This window comes from Syngnathus leptorhynchus, chromosome 5, assembly GCF_054491065.1.
Source record: "Syngnathus leptorhynchus isolate UIUO chromosome 5, UIUO_Slep, whole genome shotgun sequence".
Lineage (NCBI taxonomy): Eukaryota > Metazoa > Chordata > Actinopteri > Syngnathiformes > Syngnathidae > Syngnathus > Syngnathus leptorhynchus.
In genome coordinates this window covers 12,761,003-12,774,273 of record NC_141199.1, presented here as the reverse complement: position 1 = coordinate 12,774,273, position 13,271 = coordinate 12,761,003, and the positions used below count along the sequence as shown (strand labels likewise).

The window sequence follows — 13,271 nt, the reverse complement described above, 5'->3', positions numbered from 1 at the left end:
GACTCACTCCAATGGGTGTCTATTGTGAGAATTTTCCTGTTCACGCGCGACTTTACAACTTTCCCACGCCTGTTGTTTGGGCGCCTCGTCGCGGCTCCTGCCTCCCCACACTTTCTCACCCTTTTGGTGCCCTCCCGCCTTCACCGAATTTGGACCAAACTCCTCCTTCTACTTCTAGTCTGGTTCTGTTGGCCCTGGTGGTATGGTGATAGTGGGCTCGGTGTGGGGTACCCTCGGGAGGGGTCTCGCGATTGTTCGGGGAGGGAGGGGGGCGTTTTGGGGAAAATGGCGCCCGTTGTTACCGGGTAAGTGGGGATAATATTGTGTAAATGTTTGCTTACTTATTATTGGTGCTGCACCTTTTGTTTGGCGTGCGTTTGAGGAGGTTTTGTGACCCAGAGACGTGTTCAAACAAAGTTCCGGTGGCAGTACATTTGCTTTTGGACCTGCCGCAAATGGATACACACTGTCAAACTATGTGAGCTAGTTTCTGTCAATCCGCTTGGAATGTTTGCTTGCTTCTTTTGCTACTGCGAGACATAACTTAGATCGTGCATGCATGACTAAATATTGAGATTCGCTTCGTGGAAAAACAACAGTTTACTTATTAACATTAACTTGAAGTAATTTATCCAACTTTTGCCATCCATCCCGACTCATTGCTTCGCCTGATAATACATTTGCAAATGTGCATGCTTTCATGAATGTATGTTTACGTGCATAATAATTACCCTGCCAACCTTCTCCCTGCGTTCTTTTATTTTTGCAGGAAGTTTGGTGATGTGTGTCAACCTCAACGTTTAACGAGGTAAACAACACGCGCACACGCCCGCACACACACGTAACTTCTGTTATTGTGTTAGGGTGTGATGTAGGACGGGGCTCCATAATAATGAGCTGTTTGAGCGTACATATGTTAATGTGGTCTTTTTTGCAGGGAGGCTATGAGACAGTACTTAAAGGAAAAGGACGATCAAACAGTCCTGATTCTGCATGCGAAAGTGGCACAAAAGTCGTACGGAAATGAGAAAAGGTGTGTGCATTTGTGGTCTTGGTTTCACAGGAAAATATGGTTGATTTGTGCATTGTTGGGCGTTTTTAGGTTTTTTTGCCCTCCACCGTGCGTCTATTTGCTGGGCAGCGGCTGGAAGAAGAAGCTTGAGAAGATGCAGAAGGAGGGCTGCACAGAGCAGGAGGCTCAGCCCTGCGCCTTCATCGGCATTGGTAACAGTGAAGTGGAGATGCAACAGCTCAACTTGGAGGGAAAGGTGAGAACACTGTCGTGGTACTGAAAGTGGTGGAAAATATGAATGCAATATAAAGTACTGGTTCATCATTATGTAGCTAATGGGTGTACTTTTAGAGAGAAGTAGAACCAAAACAAACTTCACGTTGTGTTTCGCTTCTACTTGCTCCTTCTGTTCCCTGGAACAGAACTTTTGCGCTGCTAAGACCTTGTACATCAGTGACTCAGACAAAAGGAAACACTTCATGCTGTCGGTGAAGATGCTATATGCCAATAGCGCAACTATTGGAGTCTTCCTCAGCAAGAGAATCAAAGTCATCTCCAAGCCTTCAAAGAAGAAGCAGTCATTGAAAAATGCAGACTGTGAGCATAGACACATAACGCCATACGTATGATATTTTTGGGATGAATTTGATAAAGGATCTATTTGCCTTTGTGTTTCACAGTGTGTATTGCGTCGGGAACAAAGGTAGCTTTATTTAACCGTCTGCGATCACAAACAGTCAGCACCAGGTATCTTCATGTGGAGGGTGGAAACTTTCACGCTAGTTCCTTGCAGTGGGGGGCTTTCTACATCCATCTCTGTGAGTCCTACTGTACACTTTGAATTGTCACTTTGTGTCTAGATCTCTTCCCTACCTCTTTTTTTTCCATGTCATGATGTCCCATATCATAATGATGCTTTTTCTCATTTTATTCAGTGGACGATGACGAATCTGAAGGAGAGGAGTTTGCCGTGAGAGACGGTTACATTCATTACGGCCAGACTGTCAAACTGGTGTGCTCTGTTACTGGCATGGCACTGCCCAGATTGGTATGCATGCATGTCACTTCACATAGACTCTATGAACAATGGAATTAGGTCACCTAGGCAACTTTCAGGAAGTCAAAATCATTGTGGAATGTGTCTGCCTGTTCATTTCTGGGCATTCATTCATAAGAACATTTCTGAGGTCACTCATAGACAGCCAGTCTCCTATGTCCAAATCAAGAAACAATCTACATTCTTCTGCATCAAATTCTTCTGTGCGTTGATAGATGCTAGCATTGTCCAAAATATCTTTGTAAAATGAGAATCTAAGCACCAATGGGTCCCCAATTTCTAATTGAATTAATTCATTAAACGGGTATCCCAAAAGTTCAACAGAGGTTACGAGGTATATTGTAATGACGTTTGGCCATATACTATTTAATGAGAGTTGCTGTTTCTCTAATGTTTGACTGATGTGCCTTGCGTCCTTACTACTTCACATGTGCTTTCCCTCTCACCCCATCATTTCTAAGGTCATACGCAAAGTGGATAAGCAAGCAGCATTGTGGGATGCAGACGACCCGGTGTCACAGCTGCACAAGTGCGCTTTCTACCTGAAAGACACAGAACGGATGTACCTCTGTCTTTCACAGGATAGAATCATTCAATATCAGGTAAGCAGCTCAAGAAATGCACTTAATGGACTAATTCTAATTATGGCACTTCAGATGCGAGAGTGCTGTACTAATGTTCTGTTCCTTTTGTCTAGCTAAATTAAGTGAGGAAAAATCTCTGTGTTGCTTAAATTGCTAACAATTTGGTAGATAGGCCTAACTAAATTTTATGTGTGAACTTAAACGTATTATATATATTTTTTTTTATGCTTTAGGCTGCACCATGCGTCAAGGAAGCAAACAAAGAGATCATTAACGATGGCGCCTGCTGGACCATCATCAGCACAGACAAGGCTGAGTATACATTCTATGAGGGCATGGGCCCCGTGACCACTCCAGTCACTCCTGTGCCTGTGGTGGAGAGCCTGCAGGTACGCACACACACAATGTGGACTATGTGCTTTTTGCTGCCTATAAAACCATTTTTTCCCCCATTTTTTTCTTGCTGTCATTCAGTTAAATGGTGGAGGAGATGTGGCCATGTTAGAGTTGACTGGGCACAACTTTACTCCCAAACTAAGAGTGTGGTTTGCAGATGTGGAGGCGGATACCATGTATAGGTATGTGAGTTGCGATTACCAAGTTACACTACTCCAAAAAAATAATAATGATATCCAACATTTATCTTAAAGTTCAGGATGGACCTGTGTGACATTTGTGTGTGTGTTACAAGATGCGGCGAGAGCATCCTGTGTGTGGTGCCAGACATTTCGGCTTTCCGAGAAGGCTGGCGCTGGGTGAGGCAGCCAGTGCAAGTCCCGGTAACGCTGGTCCGTAACGACGGAATCATCTACGCCACCTCTCTCACCTTCACCTACACATCGGAACCAGGGCCGCGACCTCACTGCAGTGTTGCCGAGGCCATATTGAGGACGCACACCACCTCTTCATCAGCGGTATCCCAGACCTCTTCATCTTCACCTTCCTCTTCACTGAGCACACTCACAAATGGCCAGGTGGTTTACGGTAGTCGTGACTCCGGCATGTCGTCGGGGTCATCAGCCGTTTCCATGTTGTCATCGTGATCCTCATGTCGAGCGTGTTCTTTTTGAAACACGCACAATGACTAAACCCTTTGTGTTTCTGAGGAGGACCTTTAAGAACACTTGATTGAAGAGCAAGTGTTTGGCTATTTGTGGAAAAATGACTGGTTACCGCCATCTAGTGGTGTGTTCGGGACTTACATACACCACTGAGGCGGTTGGAACTAAAGACGGGAATGCATGTGCCTTTCAGTTCATTTAAAAACTGCAAAAGCTAAAAGTGGTGATTTGTTGTGCGCAAGGAACTGTTGCTGCATCAGTTTTTGTATAGAGAAGTACAAAAGATTGGACTATTGTTTGTATTCCTATTATGTTTTACAAGCTTTTGCTAAGGTACAGTTTACATACCATTCACATAGAAATTTAGAATCTATAGTTAAATGTTATTTTAATTGCATTATTTAGCAACATGAGCGGGACAATATATTAGAAGCACCTCTCCTTATGATGCAGTCACTGCACATTATAAACAAGAATAAACATATTGTTACATTGAAAATTCTGTGGCAATTAATTCAACCGAGGGTGTTCCGATCAGAGTCATTCACAAATGAGCCCTTCTGATACAAATTCCAATCACGTGCCTAGTAATGGGTCAAATTAGATTTTGCACGAGTTCCTTTTCAAGGACTGAGTGAACCTTACTTAGCTTAGTCCTGCAGGGGCCCTGTTGGGCAAGGCTAGATGTCAAAGCTGTGCCCACTATTTTTAAACTGGAAGCCAGATTGCTAGAATGAAACCTTACACTTTGTTAGGCTACTGTTAGCGCAACAAGGAGTCTATTTGCGCCCTTTGTGCTATTAATGTTCCTGCATAATCATTTGAATTTGGACAGACTAGATTGTAAAGCATGTGTGCTGAATTTGATCATAAAAAGGTAGCACCGCCAACATCTAAGCAAAGTTATAGTTAGATAATCTGTAAAAATAGTGTCATCCTAGTCACTGACCCTGCAAAGCCATGATCTATGTTATTCATCTCATGACTTTTATGTCATCTAAATCAGTAGTATAATCCTAAAACAAAACGGAAGACAAAAAATCCAATGTGCAAATGGCAGTCATGACATGAACTGTTTACGACATTACATATTTGGGATGGGGGCTGGCGTGTGAGGAAACCTAATAATGTGATGAGAGCTTGTTTCTGGACTGAGACACTCACAGATAGAGAGAGAGAGGCGTCTTGAGGTCTTCACACTGCTGGGAAAGAGGACGGAAGTACTGGATTTGTGTGATCATACAGAGAAGATTCCAACTAGCGAAGACTGGGAAACAGGATTCAAAATTTAAAGTGCTTATCTTCTGGATGTTATATGGTTGTGTGATTACCACAAAGGACTTCAAGATGGAATCGTTTCTGGATGCGCCATCCTCGGATTTTTAAGATGGTCGATGGAATATAACTCCAATAATTTTCTGGAATTACAACCTGTTGCCTTTTGGTACTTTTTTTTTTTTTTTAATCCCACAGTCTGCAATTGATTTTTGTTTTCCCAGAGTTCATCAACTTTTGAAATGCTGCCCTTGTTCTTGTTTTCATTCCTCGGTTTTGCTGCTGCTGTTTTGGTCGCTGAGCAAAGTGCCGGCGACCTGCAGGGCGTCAGCCTCCCCAGTGGGGGAACAGGTTTCAATCCAGGGGGTAAATTGACAAAATGAATCACACACAGTAACGCGTGACTCCAAAAATGCAATTTTTTTAAAGTATCGCATTACTTTTTATTTATTTTATTTTTGTAATACCACAAAGCATTCCATAGTAAAACGTGGGTTGTGGAAAAGAGGATTTAGCAAATAATACCTTGAGCAACTTCAAATCATCCATGCAGCAATAAATTCAAGTTGGTCCACAATTATTTTCTGAAAGCACCTTTTTTTATTTGCTTAATTTAAATTCAACATACAGACAATAGTCATATTTACACAGAGAGGCAAGCATCTCTGGACCTTGTTCATATATTTGTTTAACAAGCAGACATTTTGACTTGTTGTCTCTAACTGCCCAGAGCACTACGATGAATCACAGAGACAAAAACGGGTCATGACTAACAGCAAAACAGTAAGCTGCAGGTCTTTTTCCCGTAGAGTATATTACGTTTTCTGTATTACGATCCCAATTCAGGAACACGCTGTACAATTCAACTCCAATCCAGAACAATTTGTTTTGATATGTTGAATGATTTACAGCACACTTTTTTTTTTTTATTGGAACTATATGCAATTAAAGCTTTTCCTTTTATAGCAAATCATAACACCCCTTGCCCTAACTTAGTGTATAAAAGTTCTCACACCAAAGTCTACAAGCTTATCCCTTACTTTATGATTATTATTATCATTATCGATGAATTGGTAGAATTTTTGGACTTGGATTCATTTTCACTTTGTAACCTTGTAGACCCCTGCATGGTGGTGTCTCCACCATGTGTAAGTGAGGCCGATCGTTACAGCCTGGAGGCCCTACGGAGCATCCATCAGATGATGGACGATGACAAGGATGGAGGGATTGAGGTGGAGGAGAGTGTGGAGGTAAAATCTTTTTATTCCTCATATATTTCCATGTTGTCATCAGTTGCAAAAGTCATACAGGATAAAGTCAGTGGAACGGCAACAGGTGCTCTGGCTGAAGAAAGCTGCAAATGCTACTTCAAGGATAGCAACGGTTTATCTTGGCTTTTGGCGCTGGGACAAATGTGGTTTGCTCTCATAGACTTGCACTAATAGGAGATTGCAGCACACAGATCAATTCTTATAAATGTAACATGAGTCATCAGCTCCCCAACAGCACAGTTTTTTTTTTTTTCTTTCATCATGCATTTTAACGCATTCACTTGACATTGCCATATGTGATTGACTTTCGACTTCCAGAATGCACTTCTAAGCCGTATTATGTAAGAGCTCGGGTTACGTCAAGGAGGGAGGGACATGGGCTCATCTTCAGTCATCAAATGAAGCCTTCGTTTTTATCCCGGGCTACATTTCTAGACGCACGTATGTCGAGAATCACAGAGATGAATCGTAATATTAAGACCGGACTTCATTTCACATAAATGGAGGAATACAGAAGCCGTGCATTGGTCCATGCTTAAAATGTTTCACAAGTGGAGACACATTCCTCCCATACCACAAATTCTCAACCTAAATATAAACAGATTAGGCTATCAAAAATATACTTTTACAGTAAGACTTGGACACATAGATGGCGAGCAGAACAGACACGTGTTATATATACAGTAACTATAGACACGTATTTATTTGGTTTTGTAACTCCAAAAGGATCATTTCGACAGCGTTGTTCATAAAACTTGCAAAAAATTGTACAAAAATTTTCTTTTAGGAAGTCTAATTAATAATAATAATAATAATAATAATAATAATAATAATAATAATTTGGATGATTGTCTTTTTTGACTAGATGTTTTCAAACAGTTGCTACTGACTGGATACTCCTTGTTTTTTTTCATTAATTCTCCTGCAGTTCATTATTGAAGACATGAAGCAGCAGCAGACTAACAAACATAGCCACCTGCACCGAGAAGACCAGCACATTACAGTGGAGGAGCTTTGGAAAGGGTGGAAGTCATCTGAAGGTGTTTTTCCAGACAATGAAAGCAAACTTGTGAAACTTTGCCATTTCTAACTTGTTGTCTCACTTCCTAGTTCATAATTGGACCCAAGACGACGTTATCCGCTGGCTCAGGGAGTTTGTCGAGTTGCCGCAATATGAGAGGAACTTTAAGGACTTCAAAGTCAATGGAAACACACTCCCAAGGTGATTATAGGCCCTGCCCAAGCAAATGTCTAAAAACACAGAGGAAAAAAAAAAAGCTTCTCTGTCTTTTCTGTAGGATTGCAGCCAACGAACCTTCATTCCTGAGTGGTCATCTCAGAGTCCAGGATCAGAGGGACAAACAGAAGCTCAACATTAAAGCTCTTGATGTAGTGCTGTTTGGGCCACCTACACGTAAGGACCATCAAAGAATGCTTGTCTTGTTTTAGTTTCTCTAAATTCGAAGGACAACGAATGACACTGATGATTGAATTTTAACTTTCTGAGACCTCCAGATATTTTGCAAGTCTTGGATAATTAATTCCCGTATCAATAAGCCTCCTAACTCTAGCTTGAAAATTTGTATTAGCATTCACGGTACATTAGGTGCAAGATACCGCTTCATTTCAGCTGATATTGATTATTTTGCGAAGAAGCAATCAACCACTTGGCCACAATACATCCAAAATAGATTATTTTCAATCATAACCATTCTCTTTTTCTTTTTGCTCACAGGTCCCCCACACAATTACATGAAAGATCTACTGCTCATTGTGTCAGTAGTGATGGGAGTTGGAGGCTGCTGGTTTGCTCAGGTGCAGAACAAAAGCAGCAAGATCCACATAACCAAGATGATGAAGGATTTGGAAAGTTTGCAGCGGGCTGAACAAAGCCTCCTAGACATGCAGGAACAGTAAGGAAAAAGTTATCCCTTCATCTCCGAGAACTGACTGACATCAAAAGTGACGGTGTGACTTTTGTCATATTCAGACTAGAGCGAGCCCAGGAAGAGAAACGTAATGTGGCTGAGGAGAAACAAAACTTGGAGGAGAAGATGCGCGATGAGATCATGGGGGCACAAGAGGAAGCCCTTCGCCTGCAAGAGCTGAGGCAGGGGGCCGTCACTGAGCTCAGCCGCCTCCGATATGCAGAAGAAGAACTCGTGCAGGTACCGGACGCAAATTAAGTCAATGTATAGCAAAGAACGGAAAGCTGACAACTATCGTCGCCTCAGGTCCGTGGAGCGCTAAGACAGGCAGAAAAGGACATGCATGCCACTTGGACTGCCTCAGATGTTCTCCAGCAGTGGCTCCAGTTGACCCATGAAGTTGAGGTCCAGTACTACAATGTCAAGAAACACAGTGCTGAATTACAGCTTGCCACTGCCAAAGAAGAGGTAATACATGGAGTATATTGAACTGTGTCAGAAAAGTTCCAGGATTGGTATATATTGCAAACCCAAACTCTGAAAGGTCCTCTCCGATGTGTCTCAGACAACAAACGAACACATTTACAAAGCGGTCCTGAGACTTTTCTGACACACAATTAATATTGACCAAACATTTCAACCTAAATATTCTTTGGTTCATTGAACATATAAACATATCTGCTTGCATATTTTAATTTAGGCAGAAAAAATTAAGAAGAAACGAAGCTCTGTGTTTGGGACTCTCCATGTTGCCCACAGTTCATCTTTGGACCAGGTTGACCAAAAAATTCTAGAGGCAAAGTGAGTCACAGAGTATAACTGTGGTTAGGTTTTACTTGAAAGTAAATTTATCTAAACGTCAATCCATCTATCTCCAAAAGGAACGCCTTGTCGGAGGTAACAGCATGCCTGCGGGAGCGTCTCCATCGCTGGCAACAGATTGAGCGCATCTGTGGCTTCCCCATCATTAGGAATCCCGGCCTTCCCAACCTCACTGCTCTGCTCTACTCAGACTCCCTCGCTGCCAGTTTTCCCCGAGTACCTCAGCCATCTTGGTTATGCCACAGCTCAGTTCATGGCTCAATCGAAGACCTGATGGAAGAGTCTATCCTAGGTCAGGTATTTTTCATATATGGGTTTTGGTTGGGTTATGCTAATTGGTTTGTCTTGCTACAGTTCCCGGTGCGCCACTTAAGAATTCTCCTCGGACCCGAACGTCTACTGTACTGCGGTCACGTCGCCACGGTGTCACCCAAGCACCAACCACTCTCATCTCATCAGATCCTGACCTTCTCATCCCGATTCGAGCTCCTTATGCTTGTTTCGATGAGGATGACGGAGTCTTTCGTAAAACCATTAAGAAACAGTAAGTCCGTTCATGTTCCGGTAAAATCTTTTTTTTTTTATGCTTTCATCCATATTGTCATTTTTTCTTGTCCTCGTTTCACTTTCCAATAGAGACTCCCAAGAGAGATTCTCAGATTCTGACCATTCCAGTTCTCCTCATAGCAAAATGTACCCTTGTCCCACTGCTGATCCCTCCCATAGAAAGCTCTACCATGACGAAACAGAACCTCTTCCAGAAAGGTGTGTGACAAAGCCTGTGAGTAAAGAACTGGAACCTGATGTTCAATCTCTGGTTCGGAAATTTTCTATGGAAGATCATGAAATTCTTGGAGATATTTCCTGCAGGAAGATGGCTACTGATAAACCTCTGGACAGTTCTTGGGAAAATCCACCGATGGTGATGTCAAAAGATGGGTCTTTAATCGAAGTACCATTCAGGAAGCGATCCAGAGATAGGAGTGAAGTCATTCGAAAGGTATCGTCCAATGTATTAGATTCGGAATTTTCATCCAACAAACTAAAGAGAGAATCGATAGAGGACGTTACCGACAATCCGTCAAGGGGTATACCTCAAGATCGAGGTGATTTACCGCTCGAAGTCAGAAAAATAGTTTGGGATGAAGTAGAGGCATCGAAATTTGGACAAAAGAAGTTATCGAGATCTATGATGGGGGCTTCGGTCGACAGTGCCTCGAGAAAGCTACTTGAAGGTTCCGAGTATCCATTTGACTTAGTCGGCAGAAGGATTACGAGAGTCTCAATGGGAATGTCCTTGGATGGAAGTTCTAGGCAGCTTGATTGCTCTGTGAGGGGCATGGCCAAAGACAAAGTGCTTGAAGTGCCTATAATACCCTCAAGAAAAATCTCTAAAGAGGGATATTTTGCTGACACGGCGTCCGTAAAGGTTCTACCCAGAGAGGAAACAGAAAATATGCAATATATATCTTCTATAGAGAAGCAAGATTTCGGTTCAGAACCATCAGTAAGTAGGAGTGTAGGTAAAGAGGAGTGTGACTCATCGCTTAGGCGGAAAACACCTCGAATACCAAGAGATGAGCAGTGTGCAGAAGAAAATAGCATTCGGGATAGAGTCGAATCACTTACAGAAACACATCGTCCTCGAATGGTGAGGGAAGAATCTGAAGATTCAGAATCAAATTCAGTACCAGGTGAAAGTGAACAGCCAGATCTTACAATGACCTCCGACGTGCCATGGAAGTCATCTGCGAATGTTCTTGCAGCTGGTCCATTGAGTCAGCTTGTTTACGATGGAATTCTGGAGAAGTCCTGCACCTCCATGGCAGCAACACCAACCAGTCTTTCTGCTTCGACTCCCAACCTTCCCCAGAGCTTCCCTAGGCTTCAGGCAGAGTCCGAACCACTGGTGGCTCCAGTGAGAGGCACTTCCCAATCCACTCCATCCTCGACTGAAGCTAAAGATGACAGAAACAGAGATAAAGAAAAAAGCAGAAAGTCACTGAAGCTGAAAAATCTTTTCAAAAAGAAAAATGAAGCAACGGCGGAGAAGATACAAAGCGGTCTACAGAAACTCTGACCATGGCTTGAGGATACTTTTGTCGTATCTGGTGTACATTGGCACTCATTTTTAGGGTCGAAACATCAAAGCGATATTATCCCATTGTCTCGAATAACCTTTTTTTTTTGCCCCTCAGGAAAATTTACGAATTTGACTTTAATGACTTTTACCGCCTGCTATACTTCACTTGGTCATTTCATAGATGGACCATAAAAAGTTGAGCTCAGATGAACTCCGTGGTGGGTGCTTGTGGTGCTTTGAGGTGCTTTGGGGGAACGAAAGCCCACACCAGTGGCGGGTGTGTCGCAAACCCAAGATTATTATTTTTTATTTCATGTCTGGCGTAGGTATCAGTGTTTGAGAACTTTAAACATAAGATATATCTCAGGCAGCTTTTTCAGTGCAACCTCATAAATAATGTCCACCTCGATAACCTACAACAAATAAACTGCTCCAGTCACTGCATGAGGAAATTGTAATTGTTAAAAAATTACGTCAATCAATTTTTTGATTTCAATTAGATTTTCTTTGTCTTACTTTTATGGGTAATACTTGCTTTTACTTTCTGAGGCCAATGTTTGATTATAAATATAGAATTGATTAAATTTATAATTTTATTATAAATGGAAAGCACACAAGATTGTATATGAAAAAGAAGTTCAAGTGATTTTGTTTGGGGTTTCAATATTTTTAAGTTTTAATGATTGTTTTGCTGTTGATAAAAATAGGCCACAATATGAAACTTTTATTAGATTTCATCTGAGATTGTCTTGATATTTTAATAATACCAGTCGTGAGGCGATCACACATTTTTACATTGGTATGGTTAGGAACAAACCATAGGCAGGGAAAATATTGGGGTTTTCCATGTTTTGTGATAAATTATTAAATGTGAGCTGGAGTAAGAGTAAGAATAAAAAATTGAGCAAGGTTGGTGTCCTTGACATTATCCCCCCCCCCCCTCCAAAAAAACCCCACACTGAAACGAATGTTTACCTTGCTGATAATGTATTTGTTGTTTACTTCGTGAGGATCTTTTGGGCAACATTTTCCTCACACAAATGAAAAAATACTACCAGGAGGGGAATTCAGGCCAGTCTCGTTTTATCTATGAACTTGATCTAAGATAGGGCAAGAATCCCATTATTTCTCTATCATTTGATTTTTTTTGTATTTATTTATTCCATTTTTTTTTTTTGGGGGGGGGGGGGCATTTTGACAAGAGTTATACCCTTTGTAGAACCTGTACCTGGCTGTGGATCAGTGATCAAGTTGCAGGGAATTCATATTTGATTTTTAAGTCAAACGTGATGACACAGAAGTCTTATAATGCACACTAACTAAAGGTGCCCTTATATTATTATTGACAAATTAAAACACAAATATTAGAAACATGTTATTCATATTCACTCATACGTTTACTTCATTATGTTTATTGCTTTATGATTTGTCTTGTACAGAATGGCAAATATTGTTTTTTATTTTCAAAGAAAAATTTGAATATTTGAGTCAAATTTTTGGGGGACACCCATTAAATATAATTAGCTGTCATCTCAGTGACCTTTCTTTATGTTTTGCTGAATTAAATAACTATGTATATGTTTGAGTGAAACTTGAAACATTATTTAATTGAAGGATCAATGTGACCTTCTCTGTTTACAAAAATACATTTATGAGACATCTCACTATGATATTTGATTGATTGTTTGGAAACAAAATTTAAGTTTTTATTTTGATTACATGACAATTTTCTTTGTTTTGTTTGATCCCTACAATTCTGACTGAACTGTAGAAAGCCAATATCATTAATTGCTGCTTCCCCACACTGTTGAAAATAAACGTAGCAATTGTGTTTGAAAACATCTTGAATGTTCTACATTTTGTACGTTTTTTTCTTAATCAGTTGAGCAACATGCATAGGTAATGCAGTGAAAACATAAAGCACCTTCAACAAAATGTGAATTTATTTCCAACACATACAATCACCACAATTTTGCTTTTTTTTTTTAGACATTAGGTTGTTAGGATGTTGAGAGTATAAAATATTTATGTCTACTAGCTTGATAGGTCATTCATCCTCTCTCCACAAGGGGGCAGAAGTGCTATACCTGTTAATGTTTAGGGTCTTTGGAGGATGGATTTATCCATCTATATTGGTCCACACTAATTGTACTTAAATCATCACCTTTACATTTCCAG

General features: G+C 41.0%; 2 protein-coding genes across 5 annotated transcripts; both read left to right on the top strand.

Moving 5' to 3' along the window:
• The first annotated feature begins 70 nt into the window (after positions 1-70).
• On the top strand, positions 71-4,205 carry LOC147057005 (recombining binding protein suppressor of hairless-like). 3 transcript variants are annotated; one of them, XM_085913063.1, is made up of 12 exons: positions 268-305; positions 400-478; positions 770-808; positions 938-1,033; positions 1,103-1,268; positions 1,435-1,609; positions 1,693-1,830; positions 1,948-2,060; positions 2,531-2,671; positions 2,887-3,042; positions 3,128-3,231; positions 3,345-4,205. In XM_085913063.1, the coding sequence occupies exons 2-12, from the start codon at positions 456-458 to the stop codon at positions 3,694-3,696; spliced, it is 1,503 nt and encodes a 500-aa protein (XP_085769189.1). In that variant the 5' UTR covers positions 268-305; positions 400-455; the 3' UTR covers positions 3,697-4,205. The 3 variants fall into 3 exon arrangements, with proteins under 3 accessions (XP_085769192.1, XP_085769189.1, XP_085769191.1); XM_085913066.1 differs by lacking the exon at positions 400-478 and having other exon boundaries at positions 71-305; XM_085913065.1 differs by lacking the exon at positions 268-305 and having other exon boundaries at positions 313-478.
• A 1,026-nt stretch (positions 4,206-5,231) lies between these two features.
• On the top strand, positions 5,232-12,173 carry LOC147057004 (uncharacterized). Of its 2 annotated transcripts, none has more exons than XM_085912158.1 (12): positions 5,232-5,355; positions 6,109-6,239; positions 7,189-7,300; positions 7,371-7,482; positions 7,559-7,674; positions 7,996-8,173; positions 8,251-8,428; positions 8,495-8,656; positions 8,889-8,989; positions 9,070-9,296; positions 9,344-9,554; positions 9,647-12,173. In XM_085912158.1, exons 1-12 carry the CDS (start codon positions 5,232-5,234, stop codon positions 11,088-11,090), a joined length of 3,096 nt encoding a protein of 1,031 aa, XP_085768284.1. In that variant the 3' UTR covers positions 11,091-12,173. The 2 variants fall into 2 exon arrangements, with proteins under 2 accessions (XP_085768284.1, XP_085768285.1); XM_085912159.1 differs by having other exon boundaries at positions 9,070-9,302; positions 9,365-9,554.
• The last annotated feature ends 1,098 nt before the right edge of the window (positions 12,174-13,271 follow it).

Excerpts from the sequence above, each read along its gene's own strand:
- LOC147057005 (XM_085913065.1), top strand. The coding sequence starts at position 330 with ATGTTTGCTTACTTATTATTGGTGCTGCACCTTTTGTTTGGCGTGCGT. Across the intron at positions 1,269-1,434 it reads AGCTCAACTTGGAGGGAAAG|AACTTTTGCGCTGCTAAGAC; the intron begins GTGAGAACACTG and ends TCCCTGGAACAG. Across the intron at positions 3,043-3,127 it reads CTGTGGTGGAGAGCCTGCAG|TTAAATGGTGGAGGAGATGT; the intron begins GTACGCACACAC and ends GCTGTCATTCAG.
- LOC147057004 (XM_085912158.1), top strand. The coding sequence starts at position 5,232 with ATGCTGCCCTTGTTCTTGTTTTCATTCCTCGGTTTTGCTGCTGCTGTT. Across the intron at positions 5,356-6,108 it reads AACAGGTTTCAATCCAGGGG|ACCCCTGCATGGTGGTGTCT; the intron begins GTAAATTGACAA and ends GTAACCTTGTAG. Across the intron at positions 7,483-7,558 it reads AATGGAAACACACTCCCAAG|GATTGCAGCCAACGAACCTT; the intron begins GTGATTATAGGC and ends TCTTTTCTGTAG.